This window comes from Anomaloglossus baeobatrachus, chromosome 1 (genome assembly GCF_048569485.1).
Source record: "Anomaloglossus baeobatrachus isolate aAnoBae1 chromosome 1, aAnoBae1.hap1, whole genome shotgun sequence".
Classification (NCBI taxonomy): Eukaryota; Metazoa; Chordata; class Amphibia; order Anura; family Aromobatidae; genus Anomaloglossus; species Anomaloglossus baeobatrachus.
Genome location: NC_134353.1, coordinates 427,882,416 through 427,907,234, shown reverse-complemented (window position 1 = coordinate 427,907,234; position 24,819 = coordinate 427,882,416). Strand labels below are relative to the sequence as shown.

The following is a 24,819-nucleotide window of genomic DNA, read 5'->3' as shown; positions in this document are numbered from 1 at the left end:
GTACTATTGTATTGACTAGATTGGAATCTATGAGGAGCTCCTGTGCTAACCTCCATTCTAGCTTGCACAGTAAAGAGCTGTCTAGATTGGAGACTATGAGGAGCTCCTGTGATCACCCCTTATCTAGCCCGTACTGTATAGCTGGTGTCACACTAAACGACAGCGACAACGACGTCGCTGTTACGTCACCATTTTCGGTGACGTAACAGCGACCTTGTAAGTCGCTGTTATGATCGCTGCTTAGCTGTCAAACACAGCAGAAGCAGCGATCATAACGTCGCTGTGCTACATGTGCAGAGAGCAGGGAGCCGTGCTTAGCGCTGGCTCCTTGCTCTCCTGCAGCACACATCGGGTTAATTAACTCGATGTGTGCTGCAGCTACATGTCACAGTTCAGAGAGCAGGGAGCCGCGCTTAGCGCTGGCTCCTTGCTCTCCTGCAGCACACATCGGGTTAATTAACCCGATGTGTGCTGCAGCTACATGTCGCAGTGCAGAGAGCAGGGAGCCGCGCGCACTGCTTAGCGCTGGCTCCTTGCTCTCCTTGCTACAGTATACATCGGGTTAATTACCCGATGCATACTGCAGCCACATGTCACAGTGCAGGAGCCGGCACTGGCAGCAAGAGCGGAGGCTGGTAACCAGCGTAAACATCGGGTAACCAGGGAAAGGTCTTCCCTTGGTTACCCGATGTTTACGCTGGTTACAGCTTACCGCAGCTGCCAGTGCCGGCTCCTGCTCGCTTCATTTCGTCGCTCTCTCGCTGTCACACACAGCGATGTGTGTGTCACAGCGGGAGAGTGACGACCAAAAAATGAAGCTGGACATTCAGCAACGACCGGCGACCTCACAACAGGGGCCAGGTCGTTGCTGGATGTCACACACAGCGACAGCGACGGGACGTCGCTGCAACGTCACAGAAAATGGTGACGTAGCAGCGACGTCGTTGTCGTCGTCGTTATGTGTGACACCAGCTTAAGGGTACCTTCACACTTAGCGATGCAGCAGCGATCCGACCAGCGATCTGACCTGGTCAGGATCGCTGCTGCATCGCTACATGGTCGCTGGTGAGCTGTCAAACAGGCAGATCTCACCAGCGACCAGTGAACAGCCCCCAGCCAGCAGCGACGTGCAAGCGACGCTGCGCTTGCACGGAGCCGCCGTCTGGAAGCTGCGGAGACTGGTAACTAAGGTAAACATCGGGTATGGTTACCCGATGTTTACATTAGTTACCAGCGCACACCGCTTAGCTGTGTGTGCAGGGAGCAGGGAGCCGCGCACACTGAGCGCTGGCTGCTCTCCTAGCTGCTGTACACATCGGGTTAATTAACCCGATGTGTACAGCAGCTACATGTGCAGAGAGCCGGAGCCGGCAGCACAGGCAGTGAGAGCTGCAGAGGCTGGTAACGAAGGTAAATATCGGGTAACCACCTTGGTTACCCGATGTTTATCTTGGTTACAAGCTTACCTCAGCTGTCAGACGCCGGCTCCTGCTCCCTGCTCGCTTCATTTGTCGCTCTCTCGCTGTCACACACAGCGATCTGTGTGTCACAGTGGGAGAGCGCCTTTGAAGAAAACGAACCAGGGCTGTGTGTAACGAGCAGCGATCTCGCAGCAGGGGCCAGATCGCTGCTCATTGTCACACACAGCGAGATCGCTAATGAGGTCACTGCTGCGTCACAAAAAGCGTGACTCAGCAGCGATCTCGGCAGCGAGCTCGCTGTGTGTGAAGCACCCCTAATCCGTTGACTGGATTAGAGACTATGAGCAGCTGTTTTGATGATCTCCATTCTTTCCCGCTCTATAAGCCATCTAAATTGGAGTCTATGAGGAGCTCTTGTGATCACCTCCATTCTAGTTTGCTCTGCAATGAGCCTTCTAAATGCTCGTGAGGACCTCACTCCAGCTCCACCCTAGTCACTTCAGTAGTGAACTGTCTAGAGGGGAGCTGTATGGTCAGATCCTTACTACAGTATGTAGATGTGGCACCCCTGAGGCTTCAGTTGCCAAAGAGTATTGCACCCAACATTGGATGTAATGCTAAACCCGGTTCCTGAGGAGGTCAGTCCCGGTTTCACCACATTACACACTCAAATAAACACCAGGTTGCCCTGTTCCCACTGGGGACTCGGCTAGGGTGGGGTAATAAAGGGGTCGCTGACAAAGAAGCATTTCCAGAATGCTCTCAACAGGGGCCCCAGTCCCATTAGCTTAGGACCTGGGAGGGGGGAGGTGCAGCCAGTAGGGGGAGTCAGGAGCCAACACAACAGTTAGAGAGTTCTCCAGCAGGAGAGCAGCAAAGCAGACATGCCACACAGGTGCTCAGGTGGGAAGGAGGAGAAAGTTCACACGGCTGATGTGGGGAGAGTGAATCTGCTTCCCTCGGAACCGATGCCACACAGGTTGGCAGGACCCTAGGGAAGTCCATACTTCACGTTGGTTTCCAGAATCTGCCTGGACGAGGAAAGTTTCAAGCTTCCCTGACCACACAGTGCCCGACAGCACAGTGCCATATAGGATCCGGGGTCTCACTTCAAGCCGGTCCCCACATCAGAACCGCAGCACCTGCAGATAGGGACAAGAGTACATCTCGTGAACCCAGGGTCCCCTCGTAGCTTCAAGCCACGGAATCCACAGACAGACGTTACAAGGAGAAACCCACCGAACACCAAACCGGACTGATCTCTAAAGGGATTCGGGTTCGACGGAGCCCATCATAGCAAGTGACCCGTGTTACCTGGGTGAGCGGCATTGTACAAAAGTGAGTAAATAACCTGGAACCTCAGCTATAGACTCTGACTCTTTATTACCCGTACTGCCGCTCCCCGACGCCATCACTACTCCCCTCATCATCTTCCCCGGGGCCCGCTCTACCTGTGGAGAGCGATACCATCCCTGGCTGCTACTACCATCTGCCCCGGATGACCGCAGCGGCGGCCCATTCCCTGGCCGTATACCACAGGTGGTGTCACGACAAACACCTCACCACTACCCCCATCATTCTTCCCCAGCCATCTTCTGTACGCCTCGGGGCAACAGAGCCAGGCTAGGCCGCCAGTGACCTCGATAGTCGACGGCCCAGCGATGAGTAGGTTAAATATGCACCTGCCCCGTGGGGCGCTACATTTCGTGTCACAAACAGGATAATGTGCCCAGCCCAAAAACCTGGGTACTGTGCGCCTTATGGACTGAGTGCTTGAAAGACTGTTTAATTGTGACCAGTAGCCATTATTGAACAAGAAGGGGTTAAAAAATTCCCGCCCTTCGTGGGCTGGCAAGGACAGTGGCGCGAAAAATCAAGACCCATCCCCCTCACGGGAAAAGAGGAAAACGAAACTAACATGAGGAGAGGGGCAGAAAAGCTAAGCCCTGCCTCCTGGTGTGCAAATGGATTAAGAAACTAAACTTATTGGGTGAGACCCTGGAGCGCAAAGGAGTCGAACGTGCTGGGATCACCTGGGGTGCAGGGTGTCAGCAATGGCAAACCCTGGCCGTCATGGGCAACTCCGGTACGACCCCTGTGCTGGAGCGCTCGGGACATAGAGGTGGAGGTGGCTTGGGTGAGGCAGATGCTGAGGAGGATGCAGTTGGCTGCCATCCATGAATGGGAGGAGTCCATGATGGGAGCGGTGGGAGCCATGCGGGCCCATGAAGAACTGGAATCACAGTACCTGGAGGAAGAAGAGTCTGCAGTGGAAACTACAGAGACCCCTGTCGCCATTGAAACTGGCTACGCCCTTCAGGTCCCACCGAGCAGCCCAGCATCCCCAGTAGCAGAAGCCCTAGACCAGACCTTCAACCCCCTGGTAGCTGATGACCAAGCTACCCACCCGGCTGCTGGATACACGGCAGAGGAGGAACCAGTTGCTGTACAACCTCCGGCTGTTGACCTATTTGTACCATCCCCAGCAGCTGATGACCCAGGTGCTGCTGCCTGCACCGAAGGTGATCTAATCACCTTTAACCCGGAGCCCGAATTGGGAGCTTGGGGTGGCGATCCCCTGGGAATGACTTGGGGTGACTGCTGCGCTGAGCTGGAGCCTCTGTCCCTGGAGTTCATCAACCAAGAGGACAGAGACTGCGCCATTAGCCAGACCACCCTTTCCAAACTAGCCAAAGAGGAGAGGGTATGCCAGGAGCGGCTAGCAGACATGGAAACCCGGAACCTTGCTGCAAAGCAACGGCTCTGGAAAAGCCACCCATTAGACCGAGGCCAGATTCGGACCGGAGTGGTCTCCCGTTCGATCTACAGCAGGGGTGGGGCTTCATCGCGGAAAAAGGACTTTCCAAAGAAGTGTTTGTCTCCCACCCTGATGTCGCCTCCCGCCTCCATAGAGGCCACCCTGGTCGAGGACTGTTCGCCGTAGACCTGGTAATGAACACTTGGCACAAGGGAGAGCAAGGCTGGTACAACCTGGACATGGAACTGTGTTGACAGGAGGAGGCAGCTACACGGCTGGTCTCTCCAGCAGCGGAGCGTCCAGTGCCAGTCCCTGCTTCTTCCAAATCTCCACAGAAACCGGGTACCAAAGACTTCTGCACCCAAATCTTGGGAGCTGACCTCCTGCCACAGTTCAGTAAGGAATGTTCCCAATAACTGCTTAAGTGTTCAGTTTATTTTTCCGCTGTAAATAACGGTAATTTTCCATGGTTAATTTTTGGATTTTAATAAGGACAACCGGGCCACAGGAGTGACAGTGGTCGGAACTCTTTGTATATAGTTGCACCCATTGTGCACCCTACCAGAATTAGGCTGATTTGCATATTTGCACTTGCCTATTTATACTTGAATGTGTTTTTGCACTTAACAAGGAAAGTTTGGTGACCGGGAGCGGTGCACTGACCAGTGGCACAAGAGGACTCCAGCGATCGCCACTCTTTATTGTGTTTACATGAAAATGTTTTATATGCTGACAGGAATGTTTAAATGCCTGAAGTTTGCACTAGTTTTAAAATGACAATGGTTTATGACAATGCATGCTGCTATAACCAATACTTGAAAATGTTCGATATTGTTTTGATATTTTTGCTATTTGAAATGCTTTTGATAATGCTACCAGTGTAGAGTTGATATGTTTGTAACGTTCATTGATGGAGCCTCCCATAAAGGGAAGAGTGTTATTTGTTTAATGCATATACAAAATGCAGTGTACCAATTTTCAATTGCTGTGGCCCAGGAGTGCCGTCATTTGGTGTAGGAGAGTGTGGCACCCCTGAGGCTTCAATCACCACCACAGGGTACTGCACCCAACATTGGGTGTAATGCTAAACCCGTTTCTTGAGGAGGTCACTCCCGGTTTCACCACATTACACACTCAAATACACACCAGGTTGCCCTGTTCCCACTGGGTACTGGGCTAGGGTAGAGTAATAAAGGGGTTGCCAACAGAGAGGCATTTACAGGATGCCCTCAACAGGGACCCCAGTCCCACTAGCTTAGGACCTGCGAGGGGGGAGGTGCAGCCAGTAGGGAGAGTCAGGAGCCAACACAACAGTTAGAGAGTTCTCCAGCAGGAGAGCAACGGAGCAGACGTGTCACACAGGTGCTCTGGTGGGAAGGAGGAGAAAGTTCATACGGTTGCCGTGGGGAGAGTGAATCTGCTTCCCTTGGAACCGACGCCACACAGGGCGGCTGAACCCTAGGGAAGATCATATTTCATGTTGGTTTTCCAGAATCTGCCTGAACTGGGAAAGTTTCAAGCTTCCCTGACCACACAGCGCCCGACAGCACAGTGCCATATAAGATCCGGGGTCTCGCTTCAAGCCGGTCCCCACATTGGAACCGCGGCACCTGCAGATAGGGACAAGAGTACATCTCATGAAACCCAGGGTCCTCTCGTAGCTTCAAGCCAGCGGATCCACAGACAGGCGGTACAAGGAGAAACCCACCGAACACCAAACCGGACTGATCTCTAAAGGGATTCGGGTTCGACGGAGCCCATCATAGCAAGTGACCGGTATTACCTGGGTGAGTGGCATCGTACAAAAGTGAGTAAACAACCTGAAACCATAGCTATAGACTCTGAGTCTTTATTACCCGTACTTCCATTCCCCGCCGCCATCACTACTCTCCTCGTCATCCTCCCTGGGGCCCTCTCTACCTGTGGAGAGCGATACCATCCCTGGCTGCTACTACCATCTGCCCCGGAAGACAGCGACAGCAGCGGCGCGGCAAATTTTTAGGCCACGCCCCCTAACCACACCCATTTCACAGTCACGTCCATATCCACTCCCCATCCACACCCATTCAGCATGGACAAGCAGGCAGCCGGCGGGCCTCCAGCATGGATACGCAAGCAGCCGGCGGGCCTCCAGCATGGAAACGCAGGCAGCCGGCGGGCCTCCAGCATGGACACGCAGGCAGCCGGCGGGCCTCCAGCATGGACACGCAGGCAGCCACAGTGAGGCGGCCGGTCGCCCGCACAGTGAGGCGGCCGGTTGCCACGTCACGTGTTAGGATGGTAGGAGGGAAAAGCAGGGAGGCGGGGAGAGAGTGGGTGGGCGGCGCCCGGGAGACGGCCGTCCCGCCCGTGGCAACGGGACAAACAATGCAAAGCGTGATAGTCCCGCTGTATCCGGGAAGGTTGGGAGGTATGCGCATGTATGGGCGGTCTTTGAACTTTCCTCGCGCCTGCAGCACATTGTTCTGCCCTCATCAGGGAAGATTAATATGTGCTTGTGCCGGAGCGCAATGAAGGCCTCTGTGTAAATGACGTAGGACTCGTCATCCAGGTAGAGCTGGGAAGGAGGACGGCGATGGACGGAAAATTGGAGGCGCCAGACTGAGACCAGCAATGCCCATTGGACCAGACCGCCCTCCAGGTGAGTATAATAAAAGCTGTTTTTTACATTATATAGAGTGACCTGGGCTCTTATATACCTGGGATCTTATATACAGTAGTCTAGAATGCATATATAAGAGCTCACTGGTGGTGGCTGCAGGTTATAGGGGACAAATCTGATGACAGGTTCCCTTTAAGCCCTCTCGACTTGTACGTGGTCTCAGTATTGCCTGCGAAGAGAAGAAAAAGAAGAAAGAAAGAAGGAGGAAGAAGAAGAAAACCTTATTGAAAATCTGCGCTTGTAATTGCAGAATTACAGAGACCTAGTACGTGACTAAGTGCTCAGGAGAGAGGCCCCAGACAGGCGCGCTCTGGACACCATATCTGGGGTCCTCGGCTCTGCGTTGTGTTTGCCAGGTACTTCCGATAGCTGTGGGTCACATTGAGGGAGCACGACAAAGATGATCGCCAAAGTGCTGGGACCGCGCTACGTGCAGCTAGCCAAGAACTGGTGAGGACTTTGATGGCGGCGGCGTGTCGTGTGCGGCACTGTGTGTGTGGGGGAATACCTTGGCCCTAATATGTGTCTTTGCAGGGCTCCGACACTGTTCACATGGGGCTCAGTGGGAGCAGTGGGCCTGGTGTGGGCTACGGACTGGCGGCTTTTCCTGGATTATGTTCCCTACGTCAGTGGTAAATTTAAGGAGGACAAGTGAGCCCAGGCTCGGAGTAAGTATTGACCTGACGAGGGTACAGCTGCTGTTGGCAGGACTCCTGCGCTTACTGGCTGCACGCACCGAGCATACTCCTAGCATGGGGCTAGCCTTCCATTTCACCTGCTGGGAGGCACTGAGAGCTCTATGTATCGTTCTATTGTTATCTATGCCGTAATGTTCAGGAGTGTCGAGGGGCTTTGTAAGGCACATTTCTAAGAGATCTTAAGAAATGATTATACCATGCAAAATAAACTATTTACTAAATGGATGTCAGGATAGCCGAAGGTTCCCCGTTACCGCACTCCGTCCTCTTCCTTATAAAACATCATGATCATTGGGTAACCTTTTAAAGCCCCACTCCAGTGTGTTATTTCTATTCACCGCTGGAGTGGCGCTTTAAATCTCAGTCCTTTGCCCCTAGTCTTATAGTCACCCTGTGGCGTTTTCACCTATTTTCGACATCACTCAAGTCCTGCGGCACCATCTTGGGACTTTAACTTCTGAATTCTGGCCAGTCAGAAGCACTCAATGCAACGTGAGAGCCAGAATGAAGCTCTCATAGAGTTGTATTGATTTATAACCTCCAGCACGCTCCATGAAACACTGCAGCTGCTGGTAGGTCACAATGAGCTTGACACCGATGGGAGCATTGGTCAAAACAGATAAAGATTCTGGAAGGTGCGTATAAGACCTGGGGCAGGGAACTTATATTTACAGAACCACTCCAGCAGTAAGATAATAAAAAAAACAAAACACTGGTGGTACTTTAAAGTGGTTGTCCACAACCTCTGGATAGGTCTGACACCCTGCACCCCCTCTGATCAGCTGTCACAGCTGCCTGTGGCTGGAAATGCTCAATTCCAAAGCGGACCAGTCTTCTAGTAGCAGCTGGGTACTGCACTTCTGACTGCTATTGATTTGAAGGGAAGAAGGATGTGCATTACCTGGCTGGCCACTATCCGAAGAGTGGGCAGCTCCGGAACTGAGCACGTCCGCAGCCACCGAGGTCTGCAAATCCCCCTTGTCATGACCCCAAAGCACTGATCCAGCAGTGAGAAATTGTGTTTTGAAGCTGTTTCGTTCATGTACTTCTAGCTTTTTAACCTCAAGCTGTATTTTCTACTTGAGAGCAGAGGTTACTGCCATTGCATCACTGCTATGTTGCTACATAGCTGCGAGGACAGGTGAGCTTGTCCTATTCAGTAAAATACCAGATACTATGTGCAGACGGGAAAGTGAGCCCTGGCAGACAACTCCTTAAAGTTATTGAATTGATCTTAAAAAGTGTAAAGTGGTGGTTCTCCACCTTTAAAAGCTGTAGACTCTTAAAGGGAAGGTGTCGTCCAAATAAAAATTTCAATAAATTATAAAATGTAAAGTATTAATATTTTGTTTAAATATTATTTGTTTTTAATTGAGCAAAATATAATTTTTTTTTTAAATTTGATATTTTCCACCCTTAAACACTAGGGGGAGCAGCTGCTGAAATCCTGCTGCAGAGCTACTGTAGAACTAGCTCACATTACAGCTGCAGTAAAAGTGGGCAGAATCTGCTCTCCTGTGTGTGACGCAACAGCTCCCCTTTCCAATCTGGGTGTTTCCAAAAGGCTAAGGGAAGAGGAAATTTAGGGTCACAGTGCGGAGCCATTTTGTTGGTGCCCAAAATGTCAAAAGTGTCACCAAGGACAGCTGGATAGTGCTCCCCACATAGCGCTCTGCACGCCCTGATCCAGCAATGCTCTGCCGCCCGCCGTGCTCTGCCGCTCGCCGCCCGCCGTGCTCTGCCGCCCGCCGTGCTCTGCCGCCCGCCGTGCTCTGCCGCCCGCCGTGCTCTGCCGCCCGCCCGCCGTGCTCTGCCGCTCGTCCGTCCCCAATGCCCTGCATGCATGCCCGCTGCAGCAAGGAGAGGGGGAGGGTAGCAGCAACAGCACAGGGAGAGAGAGCGGGGGGGTGTCATTGGAGACTGTAGCAGCGGTAGTGGGGGAAAGGGGGGGCCGGTACTCACACATGGTGACGGGGAAAGTGCAGCATACACTGTGAGCTGCACAAAGATGGCGCCGATCTCCTTCCTCTGCTGTGATCTGGACAGCCCAGGGGACGCATCCACGTCACAGCAGGGAGCTCATCTGTATTAGGCCTAAGCCACTCTGTGAGAAAAACGGTGCGAGTGGAGTGCGATAAAACATCGCATTCCATTCGGACCAATTTTAGCCTGTGTCAGCGCACATAAGCGATTATTTTCTCAGCCTTAATTGGACCAAGAGAACAATCGCAGCATGCTGTGATTGTTATGCGAGACTTTCTCTCGCACCCATTCAAGTCTATGGGGCGAGAAAAAAAATCGCACTGCACTCGCGGTACAGCGGTGTACCACCCGTGCAGAGCGAGAATCGCAATAGCCGGCTATGGAGGAGAGGGAAATAAATACGGCCCGCCCCTCCTCAGAGCCAGCCAGCCCGCCCGTCCGCACAGTCGGACCTCAGTTGCAGGGACACTCTGCTCCCGCTGTGCTACCAGCGGGAGCCGAGTGTCATGGGAGGATTGCACTAGTGCCCCGTGTGTCCCCGGCGTTAAGTATAGAGTCGGAGTCCGACTATCAGAGTTTATGCCCTGGGGCTGCCATAAAGTAGATGAGTAACTGTCGTTACAAACCCAAATCCATGATGGCAGCCCCCATTGCTTCAGTAACACTAGAATTAAATAAAAACTAAATGGAAACAGTGAGTTTAATTTCGTATTAAAAATACTTGCTTTCATAATCACCTTTATTAATACAAAATAAAAAATGCGACACTTTCCCTTTAAGTAAAATCTTAATCCTTATACTTTCCTCCCATACCAGTGTCATTACAGCGATGTCTTCTCAGGGGCACTCGCATGACATTGTCACATAATGATTACAGCCAATCGCCGTCTGCTGATGAGCTGCTTTGCTCAGTCTGACGGAAGTGTGTGAATGTGGCAGACGTCATGTGACATAGTGCCAGGAGTTCTTTGACAGTATTAACATTGCTAAAACAGCCAGTCTTGGAGGGAAGTATAAGGATTTTTTTAATTTACCCAGTCACCTACATCATTTAACAATTGGTTGACCAAATACTAGACAACCCCTTTAAAAGGGGACCTGTCCCTGGGTCAAAAGTGGTTAGTTTTTGCTGTTGTTTTTTCTCTCGCGGCTCTCCTGAGTATTGTTTTCTTTTAATTAAAATTCTTTGTTAAAATATCCACCTTATGGTTCCAGAGATATGGTCTTTTTAATTTAGTGGTGTGTGGTGTTTCATCTAGGAGGTGTGAAAAGGCCCATATCCCTGGATCTCTATGGTGAATCTGCAATACAGAAAAAGTACTCGGGAGATGTGCGAGTACAGGCAAGCGTATTAAACTTGATTTTCGTTTTTGTAACCACCGTACTTATAAATCACCCGCTTCAAATGTACATGATCAAATACAGTCTAGGTTAATAATGGGAACGTATGAGAGCTAATGGGTGAGTGCACGGTGCAATGACTTGTTTTTCACATGGTCAGCCCTTTTAAATAATTGGTCACTTTGCGTTCTTTTTTTTTTTTTTTAACTACCAGATTTCACAATACCAACTGCATACAATAGGAACATCTTTTAGAGCTTGATGGGGCAACGTTGACATGACAGAATAGTTGTAATAAAAATCATATTTACCCCAAAACTGAACCAACAGAAAGTTAAAATTGCCATGCAAAAAAACCCCTACGTGTGTCACCTTCCAGCCATGATGTTGCATAGTGCCTACAAATCAAGAGACACTATGGATTCCAGCTTGTAGGAGGTTTGCAAGGCTCCTGTCTGGTGGCTTAAGGCCACGTCTCACTAAGCAACATCGCTAGCAACATCGCTGCTGAGGCACGACTTTTGTGACGTAGCAGCGATGTTGCTAGTGATGTTGCTGTGTGTGACATCCAGCAACAACCTGGCCCCTGCTGTGAGGTCGCTGGTTGTTGCTGAATGTCCTGGGCCATTTTTTAGTTGTTGCTCTCCCGCTGTGAAGCACAGATCGCTGTGTGTGACAGCGAGAGAGCAACAACTAAATGTGCAGTGAGCAGGGAGCCGGCTTCTGCGGACGCTGGTAACAAAGGTAAATATCGGGTAACCAAGAAGCCCTGTCCTTGGTTACCCAATATTTACCTTCGTTACCAGCGTCCGCCGCTCTCACGCTGTCAGTGCCTGCTCCCTGCACACATAGCCAGACTACACATCGGGTAATTAACCCTATGTGTACTCTGGCTAGGAGTGCAGGGAGCCAGCGCTAAGCGGTGTGCGCTGGTAACCAAGGTAAATATCGGGTTGGTTATCTGATATTTACCTTAGTTACCAAGCGCAGCATCGCTTCCACACGTCGCTGTTGGCTGGTGGCTGATCGCTGTGGAGATCTGCCTGTTTGACAGCTCACCAGCAACCAGTGTAGCGACGCTCCAGCGATCCCTGCCAGGTCAGGTTGCTGGTGGGATCGCTGGACCGTCGCTTAGTGTGACTGTACCTTTAGACTAGTGACTTAAACGTTAGGGTTTTTTGCCACATGTACTGGCTTGGATAACAGACTCTGCCATACACGTAGTCTAATTTTGAAATGGCGATTGTGCAATGCACGTTTCCTGATGAACCCTAGCATATAATTAGGGGGAAACGCGTCGAGCCTTGGAGAATTCCCTGTATTTTTGGAGCAAGACTATGGGTATGTGCGCATGTCTCTGCGTTCTATTCCGCAGCGTTTGTCACTACATGTGCGCTTCAAAACGCAGCCGAAAAGCTGTGTTTTGAAAGCATTGTGCATGCAGAATTCATGCATTATGGATGCTTGCTCTGCCACAGAGAGAGTGGGAAAAGCATCCGGAACACACAACAGTGACATGTTGCTTTTTAGAACGCAGCAATTTGGCAAAATATTTCAGCAGCCGATATGCTGCGTTCTAAAACGCAACGTGCGAATGGAATTTGCACAATCTTCATAGATTGCGCTGGGGACGCAGAATGCATGCTTTTACGCTGCGGAGCAGAACGCAGCGTAAAAGCATGAAAAAGCACACGTGCGCACACAGCCTATAGGATGTCCAGGTGTTGCTGCGCACCAATAAGGGGAAAAAAACACAATGATGCTGCCCTAAAATACTCCCATAAGATGAGTAATGTATACCATAAACAACCGTCTGGATTTGTGTAATTGTATCAGTCCAGTGAGGTTATGTTATAATCTGTTAGGGAGTTTAAGAGAAAAATTGAGGGACAGCCGCCGTGGAATGGGGGTCCCCACTTGAACCCTAGGGTGCGTGTAACTTTCCTGTTATATCTTCATTGACAGGTAGTGGACAGATTCCCTGAGGGACATCTAGCTGGTCCGCTACTACTGTCATGGAATAATAGTTGGATCAATTTAACTAGGACATCCTGTAGGTCCTTTACATGTGTGTTTTTGTAATTGTCTAGTTTGTGGGATAATGTTTGTCTTTATGCTATAAGAATAAATATTGCTTTTTAATCTGTGAAATTATTTAGATTACAGTAAAAATTGGATTCACTACCTTTACAATATTTTTTTTTATAGTTTTGGGCTAATTAAAAGGTTTGATCATCTAGAATACTCATGTTGTCTAGTAAATTCCATTAAGTGTTGCCAGTGCTAGTTGTTAAAATGTCTTCTGGTTTTCTTTTTCTCTTACAGATTACTGACTCGTTCCTGATCCATACGTGGAAGTTGGATGCTATGAGACTTGTTTGTTGTTTTCGATTCAAGTTGTTGACAAACAGTTCCAGATAATACAACTGAAGATTGTTTATAAATTATTTCTAAAATCTTCATTTTACATGATTGTAAATATGTTACAATGTTTGGTGTTGTGTTTTTTTTTTCTTCTTCCCCTTAGGGCTTTATTTAAATGTCTGTTTAAACATGTATGTGAAAAAATGGTATCAGTGTGCAGTCTGTAACTTTTTACCATCAGTGTTTTTCACAGATGGATAAATAAATAAAGATTCTTCTATACTCTTCAATGTTAAATACATACATTCCATGGACTGTACACTGATACCATCCGTGCGCTGCACGTGTTTTTCACATACGCATAAATTTGTATTGGTCCTTCTCATGCATGCTGCTGGAAAAAAATGGACGTCTCCCGTGAGTTTTGCACAGACACATGGTATGTGGAAAAACAAATGGTGTGATTCACACGCCTAAGTCATAATTAGTGATGGGTGAGTGTGCTCGCCACTGCTCATTACTCCATCCAGTTTTGAGCATCCGAGTTTAAAAATGCTCGAGTTTCACATTGACTTTTATTATACTCGGTACTCGATTCGCATCAGAGCAACCTGATGATCGATTGAGTAAGGCGCTGTGGGAAGCACGCTCTCTCATCACTAGTTATAATGTGTTGTATCCATGAAATAAAAACAGAACACTGATGTCTGAATGAGGCTTGATGGGTACAAATATTATCAACACCAATGTGGCCACTCTTTCCATGCAGTTTCTCAACGTAAATTCGATTATATTCCAACACAGACACACACAGTATCACCATGCCAGCACATTTTATTTTTGGCAAGGCTGGTGCTCTTTTGTCATTTTTTTTGATAAATCAAACCATGAAGAAATCTCTACTTCTCAAGGGCCCAGTTTTTGCTCTTTTAGTTTAGCTGCTGACAGGTCCCTCATGTCCTCCAAACCATCAGGACGTGTACATTAAAGTGAAGCGGTCACCCCATTTGACGTATCTAATCTATTAATATGAGCATACAGGTTGCAGAAAGTGGCTTCCTGTGGAAAAATAATCTTCTATCCCTCTATGTAAATGAAGGCTATGGGGCGGATGCTGCCTAGAAGATACCATTGCCTCGTTGCTTCATTAGCATAGCGAATGCCTCCCATCAGCATCATAGTATCTCTGTGATGTATAGCTGTGGTCCTGAAATCCTGCACCTACCTACCGCAATTGCCAAGTTTCCACTGTAATGTCCCACACTTCTATGGGCATTGGCGTCTTGTTTTTTTCCACACAGGCACGGGAGACTCACTGCTACTGTTGCTCCAGTGATCTGGCACCTGTGCAGAAGAGACATGAAGGCTGGAACATTGGCAATTGTTAATTTCAATATGCAAATAACTTTCAGACTAGTTGAGGGGGCATTAGTTTCCCCTATTTAGTTATCCTAGTCACTATGATTTGTAAAAGCCGGCGTCAGCACAGTCTCTACAAATCTTGCGCAGGTGTGCCGCCCCCCCGTCAGTAGCAGCCGGTCTGCTCACATCCGGATCCGCAGTGTGGCTCAAGGGATTCTCCAGATCCGGGGGTCACGCAGACACTCCAAATAAAAGGGGATGTATTTGTACAGGATTTGACGTAATCAGTCTCTGACACCACCCACGGTGTGTTGTGAAGTGTGGCACCACACCACCCTCCGTGGGTAGGGATGGTTGACCCGGTGACTTGGTGCAGGGAATGGTGATGGCAGGGGCCGGCGCGCCTGGTCAGACCAGGGAGTCTCAGCTTACGGTTAAATAAATCAGACAAGTCCAGTGATTAGCCAAGGTGCTGGTGGCCGGCCGCCGCGGCCGGGTGTACTCTGGTCCCCCACCCGGGCTGGTGGTCTGTGTCACTTTCCTCTGCACTGTGTTGTGATGTGTTGGACTTCACGGTGTGGAATGCGGGAGTCCGCTCCTGGTACTTCTGTTGGGAGCCGTGCCCTCTGACGCTGACCCGTGAGATCTACCAGGCCCTGATGGATGCCCTATCCCTCTCTGTGGGTGGTTCTCTGCTTTTGGGACTTTGGTTGGGTCAGGACCTGTAATCCTGCCCTCAATTGGTTAATTAGCTAGGCCGTTGGTTCCGGTCCTGGCTTCAGGGTCCAAGTACCCCCCTCTGTGCACGGTTTCTGGGTCGGTTCTCCGGTGTCAGTACTGGCGGGCTCCAACCCTGCCCCGGTCCACCTCGGATCTCCGGCTGCCGTCTTCCCGTCTCCTGTCTTCCCGTCTCCTGTCAGACACGGACCACCGTCTGCCACCTAGCCAATACACCGGGGCTCCAACCCCGGCGCCTCTGCTCTCTGTACTTGAGCTTCACCTTCTCACTCCTCCTCCACTACTACTCCAAACTTTTCTCACGGTTTTCCGCCCCGGGCTCTCCAGTCACCTAGGTGGGCGTTCTCCATCCACCTGGTCGCGCCCACTAGTGTGCCTGTCTTACCCTGAGGGGGGTGACTAGGGTTTCAGGTCGGCTGTGTGTAACCCTGTGAGGGAAGGTGTTGTGCGGGGCCTCTATTGTGTGACTACATGGTGAGTTTCTCTCTTACACGTTAAATGAAAAGAAGAGGAAAGGAAGCATACAAGAGTCGCACTTGTCAATCAAATAGCAGTGCATTGCTGCAACTTTATTTGCACATACTGGTTAAATAAAACATCCAATCTCAGAACAAAAGGTATGCTTAGATTTAGCATCCTGGGTCCAGTATAGCACTGGCTTTACTTTTATATTTGAAAATCCTGATGGTTGGTTTCCTTTTAAGTCTTTTAATAGATGGCCTTTCATGGCCGTCAGGCCTTTTTTAAAGTGAAGGCAGTGCTATACTGACACGAAGATGCTGACTCCAGGCATACCTGTTATAGAAAGATCGGATGCTTGGCTGCTGAAATATATCTTTAATCAAAGTTGCAGAAATGCACTCCACTTTGATTGACGTGAGCGTCGAGGGTGGGCCTTTATGGGTCAGGTCCTCGGTGTATATTCCATTTACTGCGTCTTGTATTGCATGCCCCTTTTCTTTATTTAAATATAGTGCCACGCCGCCATTGCTGCTGTTGGCATGCAATACAAGATGGAGTAGGTGGAATATACACCGAGGACGTGACCCATAAAGGCCCACCCTCGATGCACACTTCGATGAAAATGGAGTGCATTTCTGCAACTTTGATTAAAGATATTTCAGCAACCGAGCATCCAATTTTTTTTTTTCAACAAAAGGTATGCCTGCAATCAGCATCATAGTCTCAGAATGCCACTGCCTTTACTTTATATGGCAAAATCCTGGTGGTAGGTTCCCTTAAGGCTATGTGCGCACTTACCGGATTTTTCGCGGATTTTGCCGCGGATTTGCTGCATGTTTCGCTGCAGAAAATGTTCATAACATCTCTGCAGTGAATCACCAGCAAATCCTATGGAGAAAAAAAATCCTGTGCGCACTGGGCGGAATTTGACAGCTGCATGTTTTGCTGCGGGAATCCCGCAGCAAAAACAAGTGCATGTCACTTCTTTTCCGCACATCGCTGCGGGATTTCACTCCATTGACTCAATGTTAATCATGAAATCCCGCAGGCAATAACGCAGGCAGCAAATTCTGTGCGGTTCACTGCGTTTTCCTGCGTTATTCCCTGCGGTATTTTGCGGTTTACCTCCGGTAATGTGCATCACTTGCTTGCGGTTTTGCAGGGAAGTGATGTCATTACAGGAACAGGAAGTCGTGCAGAGTAAACACACACACATCAGACACAGAACACACATCACAGACATAGATCACATAGACACAGACACATAGAACACACATAGAAAGAAAACGGAAATATAGAAAAAAAAGAACGTGGGCTCCGCTGCATATTTACCTTCCAGCCGAGGTAAGCACACAGCGGCGGCCCGGTATTCTCAGGCTCTGGAGGGACAGGGGCAGGGGTAATGTCTCCCGCCTCACTCCCCCTCCGGCAGCCGAGAATATCAGCCGCAGCTGCCCCGGCACTGTCGCATCCATTATGCGGCACTGCCGGCGTGTCCTCGGCTCTTCTTGCCACCGTGTAGCAGTGGTGACAAGGTAATACAAGGGGTTAATGGTGATGGGGGACCACCGCCATTAACCCCAGGCTTGATCATGGCAGCGTCTATGTGACAGCTGACATGATCAACCCGTAAGTAAAGTGAAAAAAACATAGACACCGAAAAATCCTTTATTTTAAATAAAACAAACAAGCCTCGTTCACCATTTTATTAACCCCTCCCGCACCAAAGCTCCGGCGTAATCCACCGCTCCGACATCCACAGCTCCGGCTCCGACGTCCTGCACTGCTGACATCCAGCCGCGACTGTCACAGACAGGCTGAATGCAGCAGACAGCAGAGGTAATTATCGGTCATTTCCCACGGCCGGTAATGTGAACTCACTGCCGACCGTGGGAAATGCAGCGATCTGTCCTCTATCTATCTATCCCTCTGTCTGTCTATCTATCTATCCCTCTATCTATGCGTCTGTCTATCTATCTATCCCTCTATCTATTCTTCTGTCTATCTACTATCAGAATTAAATGTATTTTTTTTTTTTTTTTTCTTCAATGTGCTTTATTGCATTGAATGCAATAAAGCACATCCCAACCCGCACGCGGCAATACCGCGAACAATACCGCGGTAAAGCCGCGGCATACCGCGGCAAACCGCATGCGGTTTTCGGGTGCGGTTTCCCGCGGTTTTTTACCGCGGGTGCGGTAATCTTTGAGAGGATGCGGAATTTTCTCAAGAAAATTCCATTTCCCAGTGCGCACAGAGCCTTAAGTATTTTTATAATTGCGCTTTTGGCACAAGTTTATTAACATATTTTATAGGTTCTTTAACTCCTTCACGACCGCGGGCCATAAGAGTACGTAATATTTTTACGTGACTTAACGACCATGGACGTACCTGTACGTCCCAAAAAATCGCAAGAGCGCAGTGGGCTGTGCCCCTGCGATAGCTGCCAGCGACTCTGCTTAGCCCACGGCCAAGCCCCTGCCCCCCGCAGCCATGGACAGTTCGTTAACCCCCTAATTGCTGCAATCAATACCGATTGCAACACTTAGAGGATTGGGAGAGGAATTACCTCTCCCCTCTGATCCAGACCCCCAAGATGTAAACATGAGGGCCCGATCATTGTCATGATGACTTCCGGGTTACCTGACTCCTCTGAGCCTACTGAGAGCCTGTGTGATCATTCCTGTTGTGTGATCACACACTCTCACTGCAGCGCTGACATGCTGCGATGTCCTGCAGTAATCTAGCATTACAGAACATTGCAGCTGCACTCGGAGCACTGTGGGGTGCTGTCTCATAAAGGGACATAGTGAAAAAGTAAAAATATTTAAAAAAAATAAACAAAAAATAATTCCAATAAATACTTTTATTTGTGTAAAATAAAACAAATAAAGAAGTACACATGTTTGGTATTGCCACGTCCGTAATAACCCGAGCTACAAAACTGTCACACTAGTTAACCCCTTCAGTGAACACAGTAAAAAAAAATAAACGTAGCAAAAACTGTTTTCAACATACAGGTGACAAAAAAAATGGGATAAAACGCAATCAAAAGGTCATATATAAATAAAAATGGTACCACTGAAAACGTCATCTTTTCCCGCAAAAAACAAGCCACCATACAGCTCCATCAGCCAAAAAATAAAAAAGTGATAGCTTTCAGAATACAGCAATGCAAAAACTGTTTTTATTTTTTCCTATAAAATATTTGTTTTTATCGTGTAAAAGCAGCAAAACAAAAAATAAACTATGAATGTGGTATTGCTGTAATCGTACCGATGTGAGAAATAAAGCTATCTTGTCAGTTTTATGGCACGGTGAGCGGTGTAAAAAAAAACAAAACAAAAAGAACTATTCCTGAGTTACTGTTTCTTCTTGATTTTGCCTCACAAAACGTGGAATAAAAAGCGATCAAAAATTGTGACAAAAAATGGTACCAATAGAATCTCCAACTCATCCCGCAAAATACAAGCTCTCACATGACTGTCGGCAGAAAATTAAAAAAACTATAGCCTTCAAAATCCTGTGATGCAAAAAACCTTTATTTTGTAAAAAGTGATTTTAGTGTGATAGTCGCCAAACCTACAAAAACGTTATAAACTTGGTATCGCTGTAATCGTACTGACCCAAGGAATCGCCTATACCAGAAGGTGAACAGCGAAAAAAAAAAATCCAATTCAACTGCTATTGTTTTGTTCATTCTGTCTGTTTAAAACATCGCGGTAGGGTGCGGCTCATATTTATCTTGTGCTTCACGTTGAGCGCCTACTTCTGGGGGTGCAAGGGGCTCACCAAATATCTGGTTAAATTCCTTGAGGGGTCTAGTTTTCAAAATGGGGTTACTTGTGGGGGTGCTCCATTGTTTAGGCACATTAGGCAGTCTCCAAACATAACATGGCATCCACTAATGATTTCAAGCATTTTTTTTAGCCATATGGCGCTCCTTCCCTTCCGAGCTCTGCTGTGCACTCAAACAATTGATTTCCACCACTTATGAGGTGTCTGTGTACTCTATATTTATGAACAGAAGACCGGCACTCCAAAATTTGCAGTAATCTTTAGGATTTAATCCATAAAAGCACAATACAAACAAAAAGAACACGTTTTCGGCTAGACTTTTAGCCTTTGCCAATACTAAATGTCTAGCCGAAAAAAACGCTTTCTTTTTGTTTATATTGTGCTTTTATGGATTAAATCCTAAAGATTACTGCAAGTTTTGGAGTGCCGGTCTTATGTTCATAGATTATTTGGGTGTGCCATCCCTTGACCGAGCACCGGCAATTTTGAGTGCCGCCTGGATATCACTTCTCATTATCGTATCTGTGTACTCAAGAGAAACTGCACAATAAATGTTATGGTGAAGAAAAAAAAACAAAAAAAGCTACCTGGATGAAGTAGCGATTTTGCGGTAAAAAAAATATATACCGTATTTTTCACTTTGTAAGACTTATCTTTTTTCCCCCCCAAAACTGTGGGTAAAATGGGGGTGCGTCTTACAAAACAGATCTGACTTACTGGGGCGGTGGTGGTCGAGCCGGGTCATAGGAGACAAGCTCATAGGACGCGATCGGGGGTATCGCGGCGGGCAGTATTGATTTGCTGGCGGGCTGTGAGGGTGTTTTGGCGGCGGGTGCATTGAAATGCGGGCGGGTGGGCTGCGAGGGTGTCTCTGCGGCAGGTGCATTGAGCTGACTGCCGGCTCAAGTTGAGTCAACCATGGGTGACTCCATGAACTTCAAGAAAATGGCTGTGGAGATGGTGCGTGCGCAGATAGATGAGATGGAATTAAAAAAAATGGCTGTGGAGTTGTATCTGCACACGCGCCGCTTCCGGGGACATTTTCGTGAAGTCCATCTCGTCAACCGCGGGTGATTCAATGGAGCTGGTAGCTCAATGCACCTGCTGCCGAGACACCCTTGTAGCCCCCCCCCTGCAGATCAATGCACCCGCCGCTGAGACATCCCGTGCTGTGACACCTCTGCAGACTGCCTGCCTGCAGATTAATGGCGCCCACCTTGACACCTCTGAGTGCGTCCTGTGACCTGCCTCCTATGACCCCGTTTCCACCACAGTCGCGCTGGTAAGTCATAGCTGGGGCATTCAATTGCACCCGCTGCTACACTCCAGAGCCTGCAGTATCGCCGATCTTCCTGAGCCGCAACACCCCCTCTTCCGAGCCCACAGCATCGCCTACCCGGCCTCCTATGACCTTCCTGAGCCGCTCCACCACAGCAGCTCCCACCTGGTGAGCATTAGGATTAAGACGCACTAGGATTATAAGATGGACCCTCATTTTAACATTTAATTTTTTTCCCTATTTTCCTCTAAATTTGGGGTGCATTTTATAATCCAGTGCGTCTTATAAAGTTAAAAATACAGTATATATTTTCACGGCTCAACATTATAAACTGCTGTGAAGTCCCCATGGGTTAAAAGGGCTCACCAAACCTCTATTAATTCCTTGAGAGGTCTAGTTTCCAAAATTAGGTAACTTGTGGGGAAGCTCCACTGTTTAGGCACCTTAGGGGGTCTCCCAACGTGACATAGCGTCCACTAATGATTCCAGCTAATTTTGCTTTGAAAAATGCAAATGGGGCTCCTTCCCTTCTGAGCCCTGCCGTGAGCTCAAACAATTGATTTCCACAACATATAAGGTATCAGTGTATTCATGAGAAATTGCTCAATAAATTTTATGGTACAATTTTTCCCGAAAATGTGATTATCCTTGTTAAAATGCAAAATGTTATGGCTAAAGCAACATTTTTGTGTTAAAAAAAAAAAAATCCTTCCTCATTGCTTTGGTTCCTAGGATTATTTAGGATTATTATCCTAAAGAATTACTAAACTTCTTGGCTGTGGCTTTGAGCAGTGTGAAGGGTGCAGTTTTTAGAATGGTGTCTCTTGTGGGTATTTTCTCAATACCGCTCACTTCCAAAGTAATTTCCAATGTGATGTGGTCCCTAAAAAAAAAAAAATGGTTTTGTAAATTTTGTTGGAAAAATGAGAAATTGCTGATGAACTTTGAACCTTTCTAACTTCCTAAGAAAAAACATTTTTTGTTAAAAAATTGCGCTGGTGTAAAGTAGACATGTGGGAAATGTTATTTAGTAACTATTTTGTGTGACATAACTCGGATTTATGGTCATAAAATTTAAAAGTATGAAAACCTACTAAATTTTCGCCAAATTTTTGAAATTGTCACAGATAAATGCAAAAAATATCGGCCTAAATTTACAACTACTATGAAGTACAATATATAACGAAAAAACAGTCTCAGAATCACCGGGATCCGTTGAAGTGTTCTAGAGTTATAACCTGTGAACGTAACACTGGCCAGAATTGCAAAAAATGGCCCAGTCAGAAGGGTGTTTAAGTGGCCGGGGGTGAAGGGGTTAAAGGGAATCTGTCACCAGATTTTTGCTGCCTCATCTAAGAGCAGCATAACGTAGTGACAGAGACCCTGATTTCAGCAATGTGTCACTTACTGAGCTGTTTGCTGTCATTTTGATAACATCAATGTTTTCTCTGCTCCAGATCTGGCAGTTATACAGAGCCAGATAGTCCTTTAATGATAAAATGACACATCACTGGAATCAGTATCTCTGCCCCTACGTTATGCTGCTCTCAGGTTAGGTGGCAAAAACCTGGTGGCGTATTCCCTTTCAGACCTGGTAAGTATTTTGAAACTCTGTGATGGAGGAACACTACCCTTATAAATCAAACATAACCAAGCTGATTATGTATTCAAATAGTTAGTTATAAAATTATATATATATATGGATGAAATATACTGCTCAAAAAAATAAAGGGAACACTTAAACAAGGATTTTGTATTTTGGTGTTCCATTTAGTTTTTTGAGCACTATACAATACATAATTTCATGCTAAAACAGTGCATAAATCCTGCATCACATATCACATAATACACAGCAACAAAACTTGCTATATAACAGAAATAGAAAAAAAATCCTGAACAAATGTTAAATTTTCAGACCAAAACCCTGGTTGTGTCAAAAATGAACAAATTACATCAGCAAAAATATCTGTCAAAGAGAGAGAGGATGTGATAGTAGAGAGAGCGTGGCTTTCAAAACCCATTCTCATCTTTCACAGGAAGCGATGTTGATGAAAAATATTCTCTTTATTCATGTATACGTGCTTCTTGGGGGTTTAGTCTAGTAGAGTGATTTCTGGGGAGGGCTTCAGGACCCGGTCTCCAGCCAATCTGAAGCCAGCTAAATAGAAAAAGAAAAATTATGTAGAAAGTATTTAGTTACTCCTTAAATCCTTACTAACATCTGCCATACTTGTATTGTGTAATTTGGTAGCTGGCATATGGGGTGATCTTACTCCATACCCGGTAGGTAATGGCTGTGTGTTACAGCCAGGACCTGCCGCTAATAGTCGTGGGTGGAGCGGAGCTCAGCCCGCAGCTATTAACTTATTAAATGCCTTATCAAACTCTGACAGTGGCATTAGCAGTGCCCCACGATGGGGATTTGTCATTCTATGCACCCATCGGCGTTCCAATGGTGTGATTGCAGTGCTCCGATGGGTTGCTATTACAGCCTTTATGCTTATCATTATGAAACTGTGGCCAGGCTTCAAGGGAAACTGATTTTTATTTTTCAAAATAATACTGTGGCACTTCTGTATGTGTAGTACAAGCAATCAGACAATTGCAGGTTCAAGTCCCCTAAGGAGACTAATAGAGTGAAAAGTTTAAAAAATGTTTTTTTAAAAAAACAGAAACGTTTTCCACTAAAGTATGTGGTAAAAGAAGGCATTCAAAAGTACGACTCGTCCTGCAAAAAAAAAGTCATCATATTTCTTTGTGGACACTAAAATATAAGGATTGCCCATAGGTCTTAAACTAGAAATGAGTGGACTCGTTTAGGTTCAGGTTCGGCGGGTTCAGCCAGACTAGATACATTTCTGAACCCGGACTTGACCTGTACCTCTTTGGAAACCACTGATTGGGCAGTTCGGCTCTTTGTCCACATGCAGCTAGCCATAAACAGAGCACTTCTGGGCAATGGAGGGCGAGATTTTTCTTCATCGTTCCTTATGGGAGACCCAGACCATGGGTGTATAGCTACTGCCTCCGGAGGACACACAAAGTACTACACTCAAAACGTGTAGCTCCTCCCTCCGGGCTATATACACCCCCTGGATGACAAGCTAACCAGTTCAATGCTTTGTGTTTCAGGAGGTCACACACACATGCATTCTCTGATTTTTCATTTTTAAGATTTTGTTTTTAAAGATATGGAAGAAAAGCGGGTCCAATCTGGACTCCCGGCATGTCCCTTCACACCCCACTGTGTCGGCGGTGCTGTTAAGGTTGACTTTACAAGGCTGGAGCCTTCACATGCCGCGCTCCTTCAACATCCTTTTCAGGCTCTGGTTTGAAGTGGGAGCCATCACGGTCCTCTCTGCTTTGCAGGAGACCGGTCTCCATCCGCAGCCCTGTCAGGTTCCTGCTGGACGGAGCGTTTGACCTTCCCTCAGGGACATGGCCCTGCGTCTCAAAAGCTAAGTATTGAGACGTTTTTCAGGGGTCCCGGGTACTTTTATTGAGGGGAGAGTATGTTTTTTTGTCTTTACTGTAATTCCGGCCGGTTCTCGGTGTTTTTCCGGAGAACCGCGCCGGGGGTGCCTGCTCGTCGGCCGCATGTTTAAATCTAGGCCCGGCTTCAGTTTGGGCCTAGTTTCGGTTTCGGCTTCCCTGCATGTCATTCATGCAGATGCATAGCGTCGCGCCGCCCACCGGCCGGCCAGCAGAGGGGAGGACACTCCTCTCTGTGGAGATGTTCCCTCCCCTGTATCTCTCCTTGGCCCTCCGGTTTCCCGCTCTTGGGCTTCTTCCCGCCCCCCTCCTCCTTCCAGCTCCATTTTCTCAGCGTTCTTACACTGATCGGCGCTGGATGCTGCAGCTGCTGCTTTTAGGAAGGCTGACGCTTCACTGGGGGTCTGAGCTGTGGAATCTGGAGGGCACACAGAGAGCGGTCTGGTAAGCCACAACCTCTG

General features: G+C 47.8%; 1 protein-coding gene across 1 annotated transcript; it reads left to right on the top strand.

Annotated features, from left to right (window-relative positions):
* The first annotated feature begins 7,173 nt into the window (after nt 1–7,173).
* Nucleotides 7,174–13,356, top strand: UQCR11 (ubiquinol-cytochrome c reductase, complex III subunit XI). Its single transcript, XM_075337868.1, has 3 exons — nt 7,174–7,291; nt 7,376–7,509; nt 13,189–13,356. Exons 1-2 carry the CDS (start codon nt 7,242–7,244, stop codon nt 7,494–7,496), a joined length of 171 nt encoding a protein of 56 aa, XP_075193983.1. The 5' UTR covers nt 7,174–7,241; the 3' UTR covers nt 7,497–7,509; nt 13,189–13,356.
* The last annotated feature ends 11,463 nt before the right edge of the window (nt 13,357–24,819 follow it).

Excerpts from the sequence above, each read along its gene's own strand:
- UQCR11 (XM_075337868.1), top strand. The coding sequence starts at position 7,242 with ATGATCGCCAAAGTGCTGGGACCGCGCTACGTGCAGCTAGCCAAGAAC. Across the intron at positions 7,292-7,375 it reads GTGCAGCTAGCCAAGAACTG|GGCTCCGACACTGTTCACAT; the intron begins GTGAGGACTTTG and ends GTGTCTTTGCAG.